This window comes from Myodes glareolus, chromosome 1 (genome assembly GCF_982192425.1).
Source record: "Myodes glareolus chromosome 1, mMyoGla1.1, whole genome shotgun sequence".
NCBI classification, from domain to species: Eukaryota; Metazoa; Chordata; class Mammalia; order Rodentia; family Cricetidae; genus Myodes; species Myodes glareolus.
In genome coordinates this window covers 4,828,928-4,851,831 of record NC_142026.1, presented here as the reverse complement: position 1 = coordinate 4,851,831, position 22,904 = coordinate 4,828,928, and the positions used below count along the sequence as shown (strand labels likewise).

Below are 22,904 nucleotides of genomic sequence, written 5' to 3'. Positions count from 1 at the left end.
ACAGTTCCAGAAAGGAAGCCAGCCACACTGGCAATCTGTAGTATTTATTTGATACTGCCTTACTCATGTGAGATGTTTTCAATTTTTATCGTCTGCCCTAACATATCTCAATTGAAGGAAGGGGATACCTCTCCCCAAAAGATCCCTGTCTGGTGTATATGAATTTGCCCACCCCCTTCCTCCTTTCCAAAAGTCCTTTGCTCTTATTAGATACCTACTTACCTTTTCTAGTGAGGCTTGACTGCCATCTTGCTCTCACAGTTAATCTCCAGCACAACTAAGGCCTCTTTTTCCCAACGCTTACGTTACTATAGCTATTGCTGTCGTTAAGGAATTAGTTTCTCACATATTGAATTTAGTATCCTTAGCTTTCTAGATTATAGAATGAGGTGGTTCATTTTGTGTCTCCAATCTATTATAGACTGCCTAACTGACTTCAGAGGCTGTAGAGTGCTTGCTAAATAGAGAAAAGTCACTTGAAAAAAAAAATCTTTCAGTCAGGTACATAGGGACTAGTGTTTCATCTATAATGAAGAAATCAATTAATTTATAAACTGTACCTAAGAAGAACTGATGAGCCCAAGCTAGCTTGATTACTTTTTCTGTACTGGCCCCATCTCTACTGGTTCAGCTACTGTAAACTTTTCAATGGATTTAATGCAGTACCATCTTGGGAGATTCATTCCATTTGTATGGAACAGACCAATAAAGCCCCAGCATCTGTGGTATATGGAAATGTTTGCAAGGAAGCTAAAGGACCTTCTCTGGAGATAGGGACAAGCATACTCATAATCATTTTGATATAATGATTTCAAAATACAGTCTAATCCTTTTTGCTTATAACTCCTGGACAAATACAGAACACACATAAAAACCCTGCAACATACAGCTTCCTAAAGACAGACTAAATCTTATTATTGCTGCAGCAAGAAAGTTTGAGAAGGCCTGACTTAATCTCAGAAATATTTACCAGCCTATGGCACAGTAATAACACTTTGTGCTTGTTTTACATCTTCCTGTTTCCTGTCATTCCAGCTCCTTTTCCACCCCTTCCTTTTTCCTTCCGGATTTTGTGCTCCTAATTTACTTTGGACTAGAAAAGCAGATTAAGAAAGCTTGTTAAGGCATATGTGTTATACATGAATCAGGAATATTCTGCATGAATGCATAAACAGATTAGATAGACTCTCTAAGATCTTTCTCATTGAAAAAATTTATCGTATTTACTTTTTTTCCCTTCTCTATGCTTTTGTTTTTGTTTTTGTTTCTGGCTGTAGGGGTGGGGGAAAGGCTTATTAGTTTTGTTCTATGACAACTCCCTGAGGTACTAACCTGGTACTCTCATCTTATGTTACATATAGCCAAACTAATTTACATTTGCTGTTTTAGCACAATTTCAGGTTTGTTCTAGGAGCAGTTGTGCCAATGGAAAGACATCACAATATGACCTGAGTATGTGAAAAAGCAACGTGAATACAAGGAAAGGGCCAGGCTCCGCTTTCCCTCTAAGGTATACTCTTAGTGAATTTACACTTCCCACCAGGCCCCTCCTCTTGAAGGGCTCACCAGCTCCCAGTTGCATCCTTCCAGGAGCTGTTGGGAGGACATTTAAATTATAAACTATTTTTAACAGGTATTATTTATAGATCCACACTACCATCATTATAGATCAATTTGTACAGATTACCTTTTTCTCTAAGATCATGAAGTCATACATGCTTTCAAGCCTAATAAGATATCAGTTGTATCCAAAATGTACATCAAAATAATGCAGTTTTAAATCTTGCTCAGTACAGACCAAATGTACTTTTTATTTGTATTTTTAGAAATGAAAAAAAATTGAAGTGATAAAGCAATGACAAAAGTTGAGGTAAGATCATAAAGTGTTAGAAGTTATGTGATAAGACCTTTGTATAAAGTCCTGGTGTCTCAATTCAGAAATGATAAGCATGATCACATGAATTAACACCTGCTAAGAGTTCCAATGCCTTAGAGGAAAATTGATTGAGTGTTTTCCTTATTTGGCTAGTGATTTCCTTGTTGTTAACATAAAATTCTTACTGTGTATGTAGAATACAAATCTCTTGATTTGTTTTTCAGTTCCAAGTTGCAGTTGTCCATTTGTGAATGGGGATAACACAACAGTGCTCAGTTCTTACAAGTGAGTAGCTGCTCACGACCCAGACTGCCTGGACCTCCTTCAGAGGAACAAGTTAGAATGCCCTCAAATACCAGCAACGCCTCAAAGTCCTCTCACTGGCAGGGAATGTATCAATTTTAAGAAAAATGGAGAGTTGAAAAAATCATTTAACATTAGTGTTCCTTAAAAAGCTGTTCCTTTTATCTTCCTTTGGATTCATTAATTATAGATATGCCATGATTTATAGATACTGGGAGAAATGGAGGTGGAAATTACTCAGGCTGGGAGCTCTGATCAGGCTCCTGCTAAGAGGGTGGGAGGCCTCTAAATGCTCAGCATTCCCAAGACCCAGGAATCCTCTTGTGGCCCTCACTCTTCTGCTCCTGGGGATGCTCTTCCCCTCAGATAGAAAACTGATCATTGTGAATATTCACATTAGTTAAAATTCTCATATCCACCATGAAAAGATTATGAAATTCTACATCTGTGAGAAGAATCACCCCAAATTTCTTGAGCACACAGAATTGTTACTTAAATGATGTCTATTTCATATTCTGGGTGCACACATTTGCAATTAACTATGCTAGGCATTTTCCTTTTACTTAATTTCACTATCATTGAGTAGTATTTATTAAGCACAAACTGAGCTAAATTAATTTTGTATAGAGTAGCAGTTTTAAATGCATTCTCTCTGTTTAAGAGTCCTTAAATAATCCCTCTACCTGATATATGACATTTGTTTCCCTTAGGAAAAAAAAGTTCTTAAATTTGAATTTTTATCTTATTATTTCAGGACTTCAATGGGGTACATTCCACTCGTAACATCAGCATATTCAAATGTAAAGAGTGCCAGCCAGACTAGTGTAACGCCCTGCATGGAACTCTTTCTTAGGCTTATGCTAGTGTTGATGTTTTTCCTAAATTAAAAAAAGATGGATCTTTTCTAAAAATGACTGCAGTAAAAGATAACCAGTCTAAGTGCAAGCAATAAATATAAAATAAATAATAAAACATATTAAACTTTATGTAATATAGTTCATCAAAAGCAAAGTAAAAAAAAAACCCATTGAACTTGAAAATGTTTAGCAAATGATTAAATATCTAGAGTCTTCAAAGTAACTAGAGAGATTGAGTGACCTTGAGAAAATACAAAGTGAATGTTTAATGAAAATTTGGAAAAGGAGGGGGACACTTTTCCAAGTGTAAAACTGACACCATATCTTTCCTTTTAACAGCAACAACACGTTTCACTGGAAATTCCAACCACAAAAGGGAATTTGAAAAAAACTCATCCTCAAGGACCTCCTGATTTCCTCCTAGTCACAGCTCTTGGTTGTAGAGAGAAGCAGACACATTCTCTCATATTTTGTTTCTAGAAGTAATTACACTCTACTTTGGGGACAAACGCGTAGGAGGAATGACAGAAACTAAAATCCAAGAAGAAGCCTGCAACAGGAGCACTGTGTAGGCACACTCCATCAGTTCTCCAAGAAGCAGCACTGTGCTGATGTGGTCCATGGTGCTTTGTGAATGATGTGGGATAGCTCACAGAGATGCTTCAGAAGGCTCTGCAAGGAACTCCACATACCACGACAGCCTGTAACAGCATGGCTTTTGGAAAGTAGAATGTCTGGGTGCTATTTCTCCTGCTCCTTTGTGTGTATAGAAGTGTTGCATGTATTCATACATCAACAAGATTGTTCTCCAGTATGAACAGGTATTCCACTCATGTACATGTGTGGGAGGTCAGAGACGACACCAGGGTGTCTTTCTTCAATCACATCTCAGTTTCTGGGCATTCTTTTGTTTTCTTTTTTCCCTAAGTTTTCTTGGGTGTTGTTTTTTCATTGTATCTTCACTGTTCTGAGTTATTTAAGTATTTGGATAATTTTGAGCAAAGTATACCTGCAATTCAGCTTGCCCTGAGTTCCTCCTCAAGTTCCTGCTTGTTTCCCAAACTGCACCAAAGAGTACCTGTATGCTTTTACTAGCAAATAGAGGTTTGCCTCTTTATTAGAAATAACTCAAAGAGGAAACGAGAAGCTTGAAAGTAATAGCCTGGTAGGTGAGATGAGAGACATCAGAACCCGAGTCATTCTGAGATTTTACATCTGGTGCCTAGCCTGTCTTTGTTTATATCCTCAGAAGCTCCCAGGAGGATACAGCACGCAGAATTCACAGGAAGAATTTGGTCATACTTTTCAAAGTAGTTTAGTTTTCAACAATCCACCTTCCCTTAAGGGAAAACCACCTTGAGAACCAATTAGTGGAACGAAATGCTGGGAGAAAAAGATCGGGCTCCAGTAGAAAAAAATATTTTGTTGATTTCAAGTAAAATCCTAGGGCCGGATGTTAATATGGATGTCCCGGTGCTCATCTTCCAAGCCTCAGGGACACTGCAGTCTGTTACATTTGTTTCTCTTCAACCAAGGCAGGAACAAAGTCTCCAGACAATTTTGTAAGACATAATCCAGGTTTGGGGAACAGGAGACAATCTTCTGAGGAGTAACAGTGGATTATTGCGCCAGCAGAAAAAGGGAAAATACAGCTTCCTTTCCCTTATCAGATTCCTTGTGAAGAGAGCTCAGGGCTCTACTGCTCACAGTGAAAGAGGTACACAAGACAAATGGCTACCAACCATTCACAACAAGGCTAAACTCATGATCGATGCCTCTTACTGTTAAAAATCAGCTATAACTACGCTGTCCAGTGGTTTTCAATGGTGTGTCAGGAAGGACATGTTCATAAATGGAAGCAAGGAATGGGACTATGAGAGTCTGCTCAGGTAAGGGGTTGCTCATTGCCACAAACAGAAATGCATACTGAATTACACACCAATATCTATCTGCTGGAACTGAAGCTTTGCCCATTAAAAGAAAGAAGAAGCAAAAACAAAGATGTTTTCTTTTAATTTCCAAGAAGTCATCTCATTTTCAATTTTGTTTGAATAAATTCTTCACAAAAGAGCTGCCATTAGGAGGGAGAAGAATAATATCAAGTAGGTATCCACATAGCACCTGTTCTTAAACAAATTGCACACTTTGACTGCTTGCTAAGAAGGATGAACACGATACAAGACTGTACCAGGAAGTAGCCCCTGCATTCAGGCACACACTTAGATGTACTGAAAAGTATCTTCATGCTAAAGCAGTATAGCACAGGCTATGGAGTCTGGTGTTATATTTGGCAAGTCTGGATCATCTCATAAGAACAGAGTCCTGAAATCACTTTCATGAGCAATCCCCCTTTTGATAAATGATATAATAAACATGTGAAAATGAAGAATAGAATTGGAGAATCCATTTTAAATACTTCTCGTGGTGCCTGGCATACAGCAAGCAGGAAGTATAATGGATGTTGATGTTTGTTGCTATGATTGTCCCTCTGTTTCCCTTCCATGCTATTTGTGACCCATTAGAGTGTAGTGTAGATTCATTAATAAACCTCGTTGCTTGACCGATCTCTGCACTCACATTTCTGCCAGGTCCCCTGTGCAGACAATGATTTTCAGTCCACGACCTTAGGTTCAGTCTGATGACTATTCTGACGAGTTTTGTATGTGTGGTGAAACAGTGGAGCACTTCAGAGTCCAGACATTGTAAGGCATCTCCCACTGCAACTAGCCCTCTGATATCTGTTAGCCTGCTCTCAAAGGGTTGGTGAAATATGTGGAACATAATATGCCTGTAGACCTATGTTGCAAGGAGGGGCTGCTCGTTTGTCCCGGCTGCCTGGCTAGCTTAGCTCAGAAATAACCATACAGAAACTGTATTAATTAAAACACTGCTTGGCCCATTAGCTCTAGCTTCTTATTGGCTTATATTAATTTAACCCATTTCTATTAATCTATAGATCACCAAGTGGCAGCATCTGTCTCCGGTGGATCTTTGGCTTCTCCTTGACTTCCCTTCTTCTCCCAGCATACAGCCTAGCTTTCCCTGCCTAGTTCTGTTCTTCCCTGCCATAGGCTCAATGGTGTAGAAGGTCTTTCTGTTTTTGTGTTGCTTTCATTGGTTAATGAAGAAACTGCTTTGAGCCTGTTCATCGGGCAGAACTTAGGTGGGGGGAACTAAATGGCATGCTGGGAAAAAGGTAGGTGGAGGGAGAGAATCGTCATGGATCTGCCTCCAGAGATAGATATGCTGGAACTTTGCCTGATTTCATGGTGATACACAAATTAATAGAAATGGCTTGCCAATAAGAAGTAAGAGCTAATGGGCCAAGCAGTGTTTTAATGAATACAATCTCTGTGTGGTTATTTCTGGGCTACTGCGGCCAGGACAAACAAGTGGGCCCTCCTCCTATGGATCTACAATGTGACAGAAAACATTCAGCCTGCATCACAATCTCCACCACCATTAGGAATTGCCCCACAGAGCCATGAGAAAAATAAAAGCTTACTGATTAAGAACTTTTATGATTATTGATCATGTGACAAAAGCTAACTAAGCTGGAGAATAAATTAAAGAATTGCCTACCCATAGTGCAAATCCCCCTGTTCCAAGAAAGAAGACAGCTTAGAGTCTAAATTGAAGGAATAGTAGAAGTGGGGCCATAAGGAGACAGTGATAAACGAAGCAAGGACAAGACCTGGCTATTCCTGTAAAGTTTAAACAGGCATTCTCAGCTTTGCTGTGTGAGGGGGCCCACATGGCCAACAGTAAGACCATTTGCAATGGTTAACAGGCATTAGAGGCTTTGGTAAACACTGAGCCAAAGACTCTATGTCAACGGTTCTCAATCTTCCTAATGCTATTCCTCATGTTGTAGCAATTCCCCAACCATAAAATTATTTCATTGCTACTCATAACTGTAATCTTGCTACTGATGAATCATAATGCAAATATCTTATATGCAGGTTATCTGATATGAAACCCCAAAAGGGGTTGTGACCCATAAGTTGAGAACCACTGCTCTATATGTGTTGTGTCTTAGTCATCATAATAGTATGAGCACATAAGCACTACAAACTTTACTGACTCCCTAAATGAGGAAACTGGGGCCAGCTTGGAAGATTAGTTTGCCTTTGTTTACAGAGAAGAGAAAGATGCAAGCAGGACTCTTGAATACCATTCCATAGCACGAGGAAATGGTGGTTAGGGCCACAGACTTGCTTTCCTTTCTATGATCACTTTGCTCCTCTCAACCTCTTGTGTGCATTCATTATTTAATCGCTAGGGCCCTTATGGACTAGGTTCTGCAGGTAACAAAGTGAGAGACTATTAGTGAATATCCTTGCCCACAGTTTCACAAGGACACCAAGTAGTGGCAGTGCTAGATTAGTGATAGCTTTGGTCTCAGTCCACCCAAATCTGAAAAAGTATGGCCATAATATTTCCTGTCTTTCTGGAGCTTACTCAAGTGCTGAAAGGGAAATATGTCCAGTGCACTGTGATTATCTTCAGGTACCCGCAGTGATAGATAACTTTTCGTTTATTCTACAGTCATTCTTAGAATCCACTAAGCTGGCTTTCTTGCTTCTTTCTCTTTTTGTAAGCACAGTTTTCTAATTTGTTGTCTTAATGTCAACTAATTTCAGTTTTGTTTTTCTGATGGCATAGTTTTAGGTGCTACTCTGCCAAGTTATAAATTCAAAGGACCCTTAATAGAGTAATCAAAAGAATGGGAATCATGATAAGCTTTCAGAATTACTTTAGGAAGTATGAAAACAAGGAACTGGCCTCAGATCTGTTCACACACATTTTTAGTGTCTAGCAGGAAGGTCTCCATAGATCCCATCCTTTCAGAGGTGGCCTCTCTCTGGGTTCAAGCACAATAGTTACATCCTCAAGTACTAGCAGCCAGGCAAACATCACATCCTTACCTTGAAAGCAGCACCTCCATGGATGATAGATTTGATAAAAATCCCCAAGTCAGTTCCAGTTTCTCGGGATTTATTCCCTTTCAAGCTAACTCCAAGGCCAGCGGAGCCAGAATCATTTAGGGGGATCTCCAAGGTGAGCTGCTGGCTCGCCTCCGGGGAGAGCATGCAGCAGTCGGGTTCTCCTTTCTGTCGGGAAGAGTGAGAGAGCAGGGTGGATATCAGTTCACTTCTCAGATGACTGAAGCAGATGCAGTTGACAAGGCGGAATGGCTGGACATCGAGCAGCTATTTTCCCGGCAGATAAAGACAGTCGCTTTACCTCTCTGTCTCTCTGTAAGATGCTACCACCATGCCCACCACACAGCAAAGTGTTCTCTGGGGATAGAATCTGGATATGGCTGAAAAAGAGGCCACTTTGTGAGGTCAAGTTGTACAACTTTAAACATTCTGTAGACATTTGGGAACTCGGATGCATATTTAAAATAACAAAACAGGCTGAATGTTAACTTCAGCGAACATCAGGTCGCAGGAGATTCTGAGAGATCATTCATTCTCCACATCTTCATCTCACAAATGAAGATGCAGAGCTTAATATATAGAACTTTGTGAAAAGCTTGGAGAAATATTACACTTATAATTTAAGATATATACTTTGTCATGGAAACTATAGCATTAGTGAAGAGTATCAATAGGACCCAAACACCAAAATTTTCATTTTAAAGTAAGAGAAACATTTTTAATGGCTATCATTGAATTCAAATTCATCTTATCAAAAATCATGTGGTAAGCTTATATCATTATCTAGCAGAGTCCCCTAAAAATAAATAGGTTTTTAGACTGCCATTAAAAAGTAATTATGCACAATAAATATTCATGTGCTTTCTGACAAATGACACACACCCACTAGCAAACTAGTCTCCAATCGGAATGTTGTGGAAAGGCAGGCTTATGGGCCAGCTCTCCTGGGAGAGGTATGTGGTCAGTCACATTTGGTACGGAGGGTCTTCAGATAACAGTCATGAGAATCTGAGCGACTGTACATGAGAATCTAAGCGACTGGACATGATAATTGCATCGCTGTCCCCTGCGCCTCTTCAAGCTGGCAGAAATGTGAAAGCGCCACAGTGCTTAGCTGGAAAATTTGAAAATAAGATATTCCTGAAAACCATCCACTCATTCTAGGGCAGCAGTTACTTCCTCTCTGTAATTATGTCTAGAGGGCCTCATCTTAAGGTCGCTTTGAGGTGATTCCTCTGTAAAACTGTGTATTTAAAATATTGTCATGAATGTCTGAATGTCAGTCTCAAATCCGTATAAAATCAGAAGTAGCAAAGAACCCATAATTAAAACAGGATTAAGGGGTCTAATCATAGCCAGATCCACTGACCTGACATTTTCAACCCTGAACAAAAAAGACAAGAACCCACATTTAACTTGTAAAGAAATGATTCTTTCAATTGCTTCCATTGTGAATGAGGTTTACTGGTAATATGCTGACGAAAGGTTGTTCAAAGGAAGAAAATTTCATTGCTTAATTTAATAAATCTACTGTAGGTTTACATAGATATTATAATGTATTATATATGTATATACATATGCACATATAATATATGCATATATGTGTATATTTGTCATTGTATTAGCTAAGAAGCAATAACAATTTTATGTCTATAGTCAAAGTTACCATTCCCGGTTGCTGGCTTGTTTTCCCCCCTCACTGGAACGTCAGAGCTCAACAGTAAATGTAAACAGCCTTCACCATTGTCTTCCAATCTGCCTAATTTAGAACACAGAGCATTTTACAGTCACTTACATTTCTGGGCCTCTCTGGGATTGGGTTAACTTAAGTCTAATAAAGTTATACAGAATTAAACTATAAATTAAAGGACAATTGTTCTCACTGTATGTTCTGAATATTTTAGGAAGTAAAACTAGAAAGTTCTTTGGCTACTACAAACAGAAAATTGTTCTAAAAAACTAATTTGATTTAGAAATATAGTTATGCATTGTTCTTGATGGGGACATGAGCAGATAAATGGACTCCTAGGATACATGACTGTGTGTGACAAGTATGTAGCATTCTTCTTACACATACCAAAGCAATGTGTAATACCATGTGGTGTATGACTGCACCTTCAATTCACGTATTTCATGATCAAGGAGTTTTTGCTTGACAACTGCACTTGACGAGTAAGATTGACAGCCATGACTGACTGACAGCTATGATTGTTTAACATGTATTCATACTTTTAATTGTTATCTAACTGCAGAAACAGAGACCTTGAATTATGGTTACCTTTTCATTTCAAAGTTAAGTTCCTGACATGCAAGAGCCAGAAATACGATAAAAACAACAAACTAGGGGCTAACGACATGGAGTTGACCCACTACAAGTACCTGACACAGGTTAAAACACAGCTTCCCGGTGACTCTAAAGGTTTATTCATTGTCAGAGCCATTTTAAAGACGAAGGAATAAGGGTGCATAGTAGCCAGGTACTGTGCTACCAGATCACAAGACTTGCAAATACAGAAGCTTTGTGATACCCAGGCACCATGACTCCTGGTTCCAATTATATTTATTTTTAGTAAAATGTCATGAACTGTTTTATTACATGTCTAATATTCTATAGACATTTTAACTAAAGCAGTGACATTTATCCATGATCTCTGATTACAGATGATACCAACCATGCTGTAAATTTATTATTAAATTATAATATATTTATAGTGTGTATATTATGTGTTTATGAATACAAGGCTGGGAAGATGGTTCAGTGGAAAAATGCTTGCTGACAGTGGATATGGAGTCTGAACTGGCCATCTCCTATGATCCAGAAGTCTTTCAGTGGAGGAACTAAGACCCCAATCAGCCACACAACTTTAGATCAACACTCTGTCCTTTCTACAGGAGATGCTGGGATAAGGGTGGTGCAGAAATTGCGGGAGTGGCCAACCAGTGACTGGTCCAGCCTCAGACCCATGCCACAAGAGTGATTCTACTCTAACACTGCCTGGACCCAGAGGCTGAATGGCCCAGAGACCTAGGGTGGACTCAAAGGTCAACATATGACACCTAAAGATACGCTGCTATACTCATATATTGGTGAGTACTCCAGTTATCATCAGAGAGACTTCATCCAGTTAACTGATGGAAACAGATGTAGAAACCCACAGCCAAACATTAGGCCAATCTCAGGGAATCCTGCTGAAGATAGTGAAGAAGGATTTTACCAGCCAGAGAAGTCAAGGAAACCACAAGAAAACCTACAGAATCAACTAACCTGGGCTTATAGATGCTCAGAGTCTGAACCAATAACCATGAAACCTGCATAGGACTAAGCTAGGCCTTCTCCATATATGTGACAGCTGTGTAGCTTGGTCTACATGTAGGACTCCTAACAGTGGGAGCAGCAGTTGTCCCTAACACTTTGGCTGGCTTTTAGGACCCTACTCCTCACACTGGATTATCTTTCCCAGCATTAATACAAGAGGAGGTGCTTAGTCTTACTGAAACTTGATATGCCATACTTGGTTGACACACATGGAAGGCCTGACTGTTTCTGAACTGAAACAGAGGAGGAATGATTGGTGGGGGAGGAGAGCAAAGGAGACATTGGGGAGGGAATGGTAAGAGAGGAGGGAGGGAACACTTCAGCTAGGATTTAAAATATATAAATTAATTTAATTTTTAAAAAGTGCCTGCTGTCCAAGCATGAAGACATTTGTTAGGATCCAGAACCTTAGCACACACAAGTGCACATATAGACATGTACTACGTAAACACACACACACACACACACACACACACACAAAATGTATACACAGTAAGATAAAAAACACTGAACTTATTAACATAAACATTACCTTAGATACATATTTTGAAGGCAGTGGGAGTAATACCCTTTAAGCCTGGTTTCAATGAATTTTAAGAGTTCCATACATCACTATGAATTATAGTCACCATCCAGGTAATGAAGTAGTCTCTAGATCACTCCTGTGTGAACCGAAATTTGGTACGTTTTGACCAATACCTTTCTAGTCTTCTCATTCCCTGGTAATCACAATTTTACTTTCAATTTCTGGGTTTATTTTGTCTCTTTTTAAATCTTTTTGTTTCTTTTCTCTCTCTTTTTCTTTCCTTTTTGAAATGATAGGTTTTCGTTCTGTAGCTCAGGTTAGCCTTAAACTCAGGCCAGTTTTCCTGCATCTGTTTTAAGAGTGCTGGGATTGTAAATTGGGGTTACAAGTGTGAGCAGCATGCCTGGCAGCCTGACCTTTACTACTGTGCCACCACAAACCCGTGTGTCCCAGAGTTGTGGCCCATCATGACATCACAAAGTCACAGGACATTTCAAGATAGATTCCTATAATGAAAGTAAAGTGATACGCAATTTATATTCTCTACCAACTACAGTCATGCTTCACATCTTTGTTATGCTATAACGGGCTCGAGTCATAATTAGTGGTTTCTAATAATGGCAAATTCCCAGGAGTGAAGGAAGCCATTACAGTAGTTAACACAGCCATTTCCTTTCTTCGAAATAAATGTTCCTTTACCTAATGTAAAAAGACAAAAATCAATATACTGAATGCCTCATACTAGTAATTTTGGTTCAAACAAGCAACTCTAAAAATTAAACTCAAACCTTGTCGAGCGACATTCTGCAGTGAGTGGGATGGAATAGAAAGCAATCGTCTGTTCCAGTCCCTCCGACGAAGGTCCTCAGAGATGTGGTCAACCTGAGGACAATGTCACATTCAGACTGCAGATGCTCCTGGCGTCCTGGCTTTTCAGCAAGACATCCTCCCACATGTGTCAGGAGGACCCCTGCCCTTTCCTTGTACAGATACCTGCAACTCCCCATAAAAATACTAGTGTAGTAAGGGGAAACTTGTGAATCACACTTTTAATTTACCTTCTCATTTTTTTTTTATGTCTTTTCCCTGAGGTCATGCTTCTGGACACAAAATCCTCAATAGTCCCAAGGTTAGGCTGGGATAGATATTCAAAATGCCCCCACTATATATTCCTAAATTCAATATTCCAGCACTTGCTATGGACTAACTACACAGAATGCACAGCTACATTTGGGGCTGTGTGGGACTGTCCTATGCATCGCAGGTAACTACAGCCCTATAGCCTCAGTGGTGTTTCTGCAGCAGCGGTGCTGACTGAAGAGGCCGCAGGCATCGTCAGAAGTCATCTAGGATTGAATTGCACCCGGTTGAGAAACCACTGGTCTTGAATTAACATTATCAAATGAAACCAAATTTAAAAAAATGCCTGGGTCTAGAAAGTATAATAGATGTTGTTGTTACATTTACTACTGATATGTTCCCAAGTCCCAAGACAGTAAACACCCCTGCAAGTGGGCAGGTCTTCAGAACACAAGTTCATGACCAACATGTGGTTAAAATAGACTATTACAGTCATGCATTCGCCTGTGTTTACAGTTAGGTGACAGCAAATTTCGGAAGGCAGGTATTCAATTTTTCTGAGATGAACAGAGCTGAGAATATGAGAGGAAATGCTACATTAATTGGTACAACTTCCTTCTTAATGCTTCGTATTACTTATACAAGACTCTGAGACCAAACTATGTGACTACAGAGTCCACTAGGCTAGCTATACTAACATGATTGCTACTTTTTACTTATTAATTGTATATATACAATTGTATAAAATAATATTGACATAAGATGTGAGACAAACTTATGTACATCGCACTTCATGCTTCACTTGTGCCACACATGCTGCACCACACACAGACACCATCCCACCTGCTGCCTACACGCCTGCCCCACTCTGTCTGGCTGGACATACGAATTCTGCACTATGTAGTGTTCCTAGAGTAGTGGTGGGGGTTTCCTTCAACAGGAGTGCTGCTATTTCCTTTTCATTTTATGTCTTTCCAATATTACTGAATTACTGTAAAAGGAATATTTGTAGAAAGAATGTCTGACAGTGTAAGAATGTTTTCTACAGCATTATACTGCTAACTATGGAAATGGAAAAGATACCTTTAAAGGCATGTATGTACACATGTATACATATTTATCTACCCTATTTGGAAACTGTACATAATACATGTTATTAGGTTTATTATAAGCGGTATTTAATTCTCTCGACTGTCTGTGGTATGTACATATTGTATGCATGTGTTTATGTTTCTAAACTTCATCAGTTACCTCAGATTGAAAGTGAGCATCACAAAGAAATATTCATGGTACCAAGGTTTTAGAAGCACTGTGATCCAGTACCCAAACCTATATTATCTGTCTATTCATCTACATACATTCATCTACTGGTCCATCCACCTATATAAAAATGCAGACACACATGCACACATGCAGACAGACAGACTTGACAGATGCACACAAGCACACTTACATAAAGTTTAATTAGATAATACTTGTCAAGACTGAAACTGACTCTGGTATTTTCTATGCTGTCCTATTAAACCTTATGGGTTTTTTTTATGACTACAATGTACTAGATTTAATCCATAGCCACATAGTATATTGTAGTTTTCATTTTTGAACCACTGTATCCATGAATATGTAAACATTGTTTTAACTGAGAAATAAAACAGAGAAAATGCAAAAAAATTGCAAATAAAGTTTAAACCAATTCTACAAGGTATTTTAATGTTTTATCACAACCAGTTATAATGTTAGCCATTTTCCCTCTTTTGTAAAAATTATCCTCAATCTCCTATAATATAGCATGTTTATAATATATATCATATAGGATGATAAACATATCATGCTGGATGATTACATAAGATGGTACATATGTTATTCCTTGAATGCAGTTATTTCTTTACTTTTTTAATTCTCTGTAATGTTATTTATATATTTTATATCCTATTAAATGATCTATATATGTATATCTAAAACATATCAGAGTATATATAGAATGGAAACAGCATAGCAGAGATATACAGACACAGTAAATCATCTGTTGCAGTTGGAACTCAGAGAGGAGTCGGGGCTACTCTGACATGACTCACAAAAGTTACTCTTTGCAAATTATAGTCTTTTAGTAATTTTCAACCAAACATTTACTATGTACTGAACACCATATAATGCAAAATGGCCAGTTTACAAAGACATAATTGGTCAAACCATTGGAGCAACATGGAAGCCTCTTTCTGTTCACTTATGCTATGTGAAGAGGTGGTGTTTAAGAACAAGAAATAGGAACCCAGAGGTGTCTCCATAGACCTTGCTGTACATAACCCCGTTTACAAAACAAGTACCCAAAGTAATCTTTTCATGTGAGAGGAAGGAAAATTAGCAGGAAGATGGATGGCCAGGGAGAAATCCATGTTATTAGTTTAAGAGTATTTCAAATGGGGCCATCTCTAGACACACAAATGTCCTGTATTGCAAAGTGGTGCTTGATTCACACACACAAGCGGTAATAACGCAGCCTTTTAAATCCTGGGGGAATGCAGCAGCCCACAGGGCCAATGCTCAATTTCCCAGAAGCCCGGCCAGACCTGAAAGCATCCATGCTGAACCTTTTATGGCCCTCATTTCATTAAATGCCATGCTTGGGGCTCAGCAGGAGCAAACTCTGAATGTCTTTGCCTTGCCTCCCAAATGTGTAATTAGCCTGTGTTGTGAGCAGCTTACTTTATGCAAGAATTATGTTTCATACACAATCATTTCGTCAATTATAAAAACTCAAAGAAAGGGTTTAAAGAAAAGAATGAACGTAATTTTTATATAGAGAGCAGAGTTACACCTGATGTTCCTGCCAGAATATTTTATAATAAGCTTAACTATTGCTAATTTTTGCCTAAGTAAATTCTTAGGATAAAATTCTAAGGATAAATTTAAAGGATAAAACTTTTGAAATTTTTACAACAAAATAGGTGTCCTGCAAGACACTTAATTTTCTGATTTTTTAAAAAAATTTCTTAAAAAAACTTAGGTTGCTATTATAAGCATGAAAGAATTTTGGTCAATTAGATTATATAAAATTCAGAATGTGAGTATTCTCCTACAGTGGGGGTCAGAGGCTCTTCCCAACAACATTTTATTTTGATTGTCTTTTCAAGAATGAAGAAATGGAAAAGACCTAAGATGAACAGGCACAAGACAGGTAAGTTGTGACCAGACGATGTCATTTTAGTAAATGACAAGTGACTTTTCTTTTCACTACATCTTTCAATGCATGGACAGAAATTAGCAGAACACATGGTGATCTACATGTGGGCAAATGATTTTTTAAATTGTTTTTCCCACTGGGAAATGAACACCTTTCAACAAAGAATAAGAGACTATAGTGATGATTTGTTGTTGTTCATTTTATTTATTTTTTTCCATTTTTTTGAGATTATAATAGAATTCCCCCTTACTTTTCTTCTCTCCTATATCTTCCTATGTATACCTCCTGCATCTCCTTCAAATTCATTGCCTGTTTTTTTAAGAATTGTTATTGCCTGCATTTGTGTGTGTGTGTGTGTGTGTGTGTGTGTGTGTGTGTGTACACCTTACTATAACCTATTCTTCTTGTATAATGTTACTTGTGTTTATGTTTTCATGGCTCGGAACTATGTACTAAATTGCCTAGAAGGAAACAAGATGAGTCAATGTTGGCATAAGAAGGAGAAAGGCTGCAGAGAGCACAATGTGGTCAATGTTGGTGTGTGCTCTCAAAGGAAGAAAACATAAATGTACATTATAGTTGGTTCAACAGTATCTATTTTAAATTTATGTCTTTACGGTGATTTTAGGTGACAGCTATCCATATTAGTTAGATTTTAACCACTTACAAGGGTGAATAAAATTGTAGAAATTATTCATATTTGAATTTTTTTCTTATTTGTTGAAATGCATGCCCTCTCACTAAAAGTTGGTAGGAGGAGCAAACTAGCAAAAGTAAGAGTAGCTACCTGAACAACATGCCAGAAAAATCAGACTTTGATAAGTAAAAGGTTAAACTAAAGTCCCAAAACAAGGATCTGATAACAACTATTTTTTACTGCCTGTGCCACATAAAATTACATTTAATGTAATGTTGGATCAGTGCTTAAAACAACCAGGTAAACAAAGTCAGCATAGCGTTTCTACCTGGAATGGTATACTTGTAACCCTTGGGTGAAGGAGCCTGAAGAGTCCTAAACGACATAGCAGTTTCAGACAAACCTGGACTGCATGAGATTCTGCTTCAAACAAACAAAACAACTACAGTGATCTCCTCCCCTGAAAACAAATAAATCTAAATAATAAAAGACATCAGAACATCATATAATATATCATTAATCATATTTATAATACTTGTTTTATTTTTATTAAAATAATTAATAAATATGAAATGAACATAAGACTTTTTGTATATATGTTGGTATTTTATAATTCAGATAGCTACATTTTTTAAAATTAGAACCTGCCTTTGCTAGTGTTGAGAAATGATGGGTCTTTCTGATTTGTGTTTACTCTTTCATATTATAAAAGTAGATCAGAGAGATGGTGTGAAGGTAGATAAATTTGAGCCTGGTATTCGAGAGGTGGAGGTAGAGCAAATCTCTATGACTTCAAGAGGAGACTGGTCTGCACAGAACATTTCAGGCAACGCAGAGCTACATAGTGAGACTGTTTCAAAACAAACATCCATTTCATACCCAAATACCACAAACTTTTAGCATACAATAATTCAGTTGTTGAAACACAGGTTCACACACTTGAAAATATTTAAATTGTATTATATGTAAATGTGTGTGTGTGTGTGTGTGTGTGTGTATGTGTGTGTGTGTGGTGGGGATGAGAGTGGATATGTGACATGTGGAAATAAGAAACTTTTGTGGAACTGATTCTCTCCTTCCACTCTTATGTGATCCTAGGGAACAAACTCTGGTTACCAGGCTCGTGCAGAAATTGCCTTTACCAGCTCAGTAACCTAGTTACATGCTTTTTTATGAATGAAAGATGCAAGAACAAATGTATAATTGTAATCATTCAATTATCTACAAGAAATTGCAACCCTAGACAGAGTAGCCCATTTAGAAGCTGGGATCGTAGGTAATCTACTTCCAATACCTTTGGATCAGAAATACTTGGTGTTCCAGGCTAACCACTTGAAAAGAGTGTAGCGTCAAGGATGGAGGCAAACATAAACCAAATGTCAATATTGAACTTGACCTGCCCTGCTTTCCTGACCATCCTGCCTACAGCTTGGGAGGCAGAAGCTGCACTGACTGACAGGGGACAGTCCTTGGTTACCTGCATAGTAGGGTCACAGCACGCTCAGCACTCTTGAGGAGATCTGTCTGGCCTAGGGTTGTATTCAAATAAGGCTGTTTTGTGGGATTCTCCTCTGAATGCTATGAATATGTTTTATTAGCATTGGCTAATAAAGAAGTTCTGGCTTATAGAAGGACAAAACAGAGCAAGGTTGGAAAACGAAACTGAATGCAGAAAGAAACAAGGCAGAGTCAGAGGCACCATGTAGTTGCTGAAGGGGAAAGATGTGAGAACCTTACTGGTAAACCATAAGCCTCATGGTGAAATATAAAATAATAGAAATGGGTTAATTTAAGATATAAAAGCTAGATAGACATACGCCTGAGCCATCAGTGAAACAGTGTTGTAATTAATAGAGTTTTTGTATGACTATTCAGTCTGGATGGCTGGAAAACAGAAGCCCAGTCTCTGTTTATACTATTTTTAGAAACTAACTAAATCAACCAAACAGACTCCCTCTAAAACTTCTTCAAGTCCCATGGAAGAATGTGGAAATTTTCTATGATAAAATTCTGCAAAAAGATGTCTTGAGCCTCAACAGAGCCTTTTAATCAGCGTATGTTTAGAGTCTTTGAGTGGGAGGGAGTGCCTCTGTCATATGCAATACACATGCTTTAGGCACGCTATGGTCTGAGGATGCTGGGAGATATTGGGGCACAGGGATACATTCATAGCTTTGAAGCAAGTTTATCTGAGTCCAGGATAGACAATCATCTAAGTTGCAGATATGTGAGCCACAAATGAATGTTTGATTGTACACATCACAATTTGGGGATGATTATGGAACATTGTAATAGCAACAACTTAATATGGGTACATTTCTCCTCTCCCATCAATTTGTTTTAGTCCAAAGGACAAGAGTTCCTTACTCACATCACCATGGAGCACATCACTGCATGGAGATTGTTTAAGAAAATATTCTCTACTATGCATTTAAGAAATTTTGTATTAGGGAATATTAGGTACAGGGGTTAGAATAGAGAACAAGAAAGCTCTAGGGGAAAATCTCACAGGTCACCAGCAAGGCCATAGATGCCTTAAAGAACTGTGGTTAAACCTTTTCGTTCCTTATTTCTTCATCATGATTTGTGAACAAAACCATTACAATGAGTATCAAACACAGACTACCACAGAAGCCAGTATGTCATACATGGAAGACACAAGAGTCTGAAGCTCTTAGCACTGAGAAATCATTTCTGAAGCGGAACAGGAGTAAGTTCAGTTTCCTATAACATTTCCTCGTCCTTTCCTCTCCTCCTCCTTCCTTTTATTCCTTCCTTTCTTTAACACCCTCTCCTGCATGAGTTTTGGGTTGGGAAGTTTCTTTCATAGTTATCGAAAACAAATTACAGGTTACTTTCATTGAACTCTTAGGAAGTATAATGGCTACTGAGTGTCATCTTCACCCAGTAGAGTTTAAGAACAAGGGCGTTCGACACAGCAGTCCTTGTTCCAAGCACAGACACCAGCTGTTTAGGGTGTAATTGTTCTTAAGAAAGATAATGCAGCCATTTTCCCAAATCAAGAATTTTCAAAGTAAAAATACATCTCATTTTCCCTAATTTTCTCCAACAGACTCAGTAAATACTAATTTTTTAGGTCAGAAAATAATGTTCATTAATTATAATGTGATGTAGGAAGATTATTAGCAATTCCATAAAAAGAAAACAGTTAGATAAATTAAATTCTCAAAAATAACTTTAAAAGAAGGCATATTTGAGGAGGAATGTAGAAATGAAATTTTTGCCAGTCAGTTAATGGTTTAAGATAAAATCAAATGATGAAAACATAAGCAATTTTACCCTGTGTTTTTCTCTGTTGTCTGAGTTGCAACTAATGTGACTGCAGCTGGAAACCAACCCAGTTAGTCTGCTGCTATGATAAATACTCTAAATTCCAAACAGGGATGGAGGAATCTCAGTGGGTAACAACCATTTAAAATTCATAGTGATGAAAATATTCTTAGTATAGATAACATGCCATTTGCAGATAGACAAATAATTTGCCTTTTATCTTAAGAATTAAATCAATTACTGTTTAAATTAATTGATGGACAAAAGTGGCTACAAAATAAGAAGTCATTTATGTCCTATAGATGATGAAAACTCAACCAAATTAAAATGTGAATACCTCTTCCTATTGTTCATCATGTGACAGACAAATTGAAGGTAGAAAAGAAGTCACCCGGAGCTAATTCATGAGGGAAAGCAAGTGAACTGCAAGTCAACCATTGCTCCAAAACCGCTGCACACCCCAAAGTGTGTTAAACTGCAATCTTAGTGTTTATATGTCTATAGGTTGACTGGAGTTTACTTAGCAGAGGCTGAGTATCAGAGCACAGTATGCTTGCCTCCAAACTATTGATGACGAATATATATGTTCCCATATCAAAGATCATTCACATCTTCATATTCCCCAGACCATTGAATCTGAATCTTGTTGATCACATGATGAAAGACAGGTAGCCAAAGTCCAAGTATTTTCAAGTATTTGCTCATATAACATCTGTTCACATTGAATGGCCAAATAAATTCACATGGTTAAGTTCCCAGACTCTAACACTGAGACCTCAACAAGAGTGTAGCAATATAATGCTACTATAAAAAAGTGAATAATAGAATAATCCTATTCACCAACTAGATGCCACTGCTCTAACACATGGCTCTTATCTAGGCCAGTGACAAAACATAGGGTTGATATTTCTCTTTAGGTATCATGTTTTCAATCTGACATAATGAGCTTTCTGTAGTCTGAATCTCATTGGTTTGTGATATTTTCTCATGGCAATAAGTAGCCGAATGGGGGTGATCTCCTTCCATGTCCTCCTGTGTTCCTGAAAGGAACTGGTCAGAAGGGTGTAGCTCTTAGTTAAGTGACTTAAGTACAGACATTGATTTTCACTTTGTTTTATTTTTCCTTGGTATTCAACTTCTTTTTAATATCTACCTATCTGTCTGTCTGTCCATCTATCTATCCGTCCATCCATCCATCATCCATCCATCTATCTATCTATCTATCTATCTATCTATCTATCTATCTATCTATCTATCTATCTATCCATCTATTCTATCTATCTAATGTGCATTAGTGTTCTGCCTGCATGTATGTCTGTGTGAGAGTGTCAGATCCTCTAGAACTGGAATTATAGGCAGTTGTGAGCTGCCATGTGGGTATTGGGAACTGAACCAAGGTTAAGAGTGCTGGTATTATTAACCATTCAGTCATCTTTTCAGTCCCAGTATTCAACTTCTAAAGTATCTTCTTTCTTACTGTTATATGTATAAGAAAGCAAGACAAAGGTGAGGGAACAAATTTTTATTGCTTACATTCTTACAAAACTCAGTGCATCAATGTGGACATTTTAAAAGTTCAAATACTCCCAATCAATATTTTGTTAAAAGGAGGTTGAGCAGAACTTCTCTCTGACATGCAATTGCAGTTTCCAGCACAGACAAGACTGTTCACAGGCTAGATAATAACTACTCAATTGAGTACAAGCCAAAGGAGTTCAGCTTCTAAAAGAAATCCAAAACAATTCAATTTTCATCTTTTGTGCACTTAAAAGGGAACTTCATCTAAGCATAATTAGTAAATGAATGTTTTTAGTCAGGTGCTCCCTTGATGGCATAGACCACAGGTTTTGTGTTATGGCATGAAATTATGCACAAGAAAAAAGTATTGTTTGTATATGTATTTGGCACAGAAAGTACATTAAATGAAAAAGAATGCTGCCCTGATAATATGATAAAAATCTTTCCTACTTATTTCCAAGCACTCTGTGTCTCAGCATCTTGACAAGACCTTTGACATACCCTATGGACTATCAGTAGATAAATCCCCTACTCCCAGCTTCCATTTTAAGTTCTTTTGCTCATTACTATGACTTTTATAATCTTTTTTTTCTATTTTTATAATTATTTGCCATGCTGCCCACCTAACTCTGCTATACTGCTGTGATCCCATCAAGGGTAGAGATTATGTTTAATTCAAACATTGAATCCATTTAGTGTCTGGGAGGACATGCTTCTAATACATATTTGTTGTGGCATTACTTCATCAATTTTGTTGACATTTCTTTGCCATACTGCCCCTTTGAAATAATGGTATCAAAGGGCATGGAATGTGACAGCCATATCTTGTATCTTATCTATAAAAACAGCTTCTTAACATTCTTAAATCGAACTTTCTGGCATGTATTTTAGAATAGCAATCATTCACATGTTACAAATACTTTCTCTTAGGTTTTACACCAGACTCTCTCTGCCCAAAGTCCACTCTCTCCTCTCACTGATTTTGTCAACTGCCTTCAAAGTGAGACCCACCAAAGACCATCTTAACTGCAGTCTCTGCTGAGATGTTCATCTAAGTCGTTAAAATACTTTATACATAACTACAGTATAGCACTAATCACACATATAAATCTTTGAGGATGGGAAGGGCTACAAGGACCACTTATGCTTATGCCACTAATATCTATCAAAGGTGCAGATGGACAAAACCATTAAAACAACTTAGTTGACAAATACTCCTTGACTTCTTTTTCCATGTACCACACTACATTTTATTAAAAAGAATAAGAAATCTGTTAATTAAGTTCCACACTGCAATAAAAGTCATTTTTGAGGCTGGTACTGTATTTGTAGAGAAATTGTTATCACTACTGTCTCTGTGACCAGTTGGTATC

General features: G+C 37.9%; 1 protein-coding gene across 6 annotated transcripts in view; it reads right to left on the bottom strand.

Annotated features, from left to right (window-relative positions):
• Pard3b (par-3 family cell polarity regulator beta) overlaps positions 1–22,904 on the bottom strand; it is a 974,006-nt gene that overhangs the window by 418,683 nt on the left and 532,419 nt on the right. For 4 of the 6 annotated variants that reach the window (XM_048458969.3, XM_048458967.3, XM_085699281.2 and 1 more), the window contains one exon: positions 7,965–8,150. The exons of the other annotated variants lie outside the window; for them this stretch is intronic. In XM_048458969.3, coding sequence (XP_048314926.3) covers positions 7,965–8,150 — 186 coding nt within the window. The remainder of the gene's footprint in view (positions 1–7,964; positions 8,151–22,904) is intronic. 6 annotated transcript variants of the gene reach the window in all.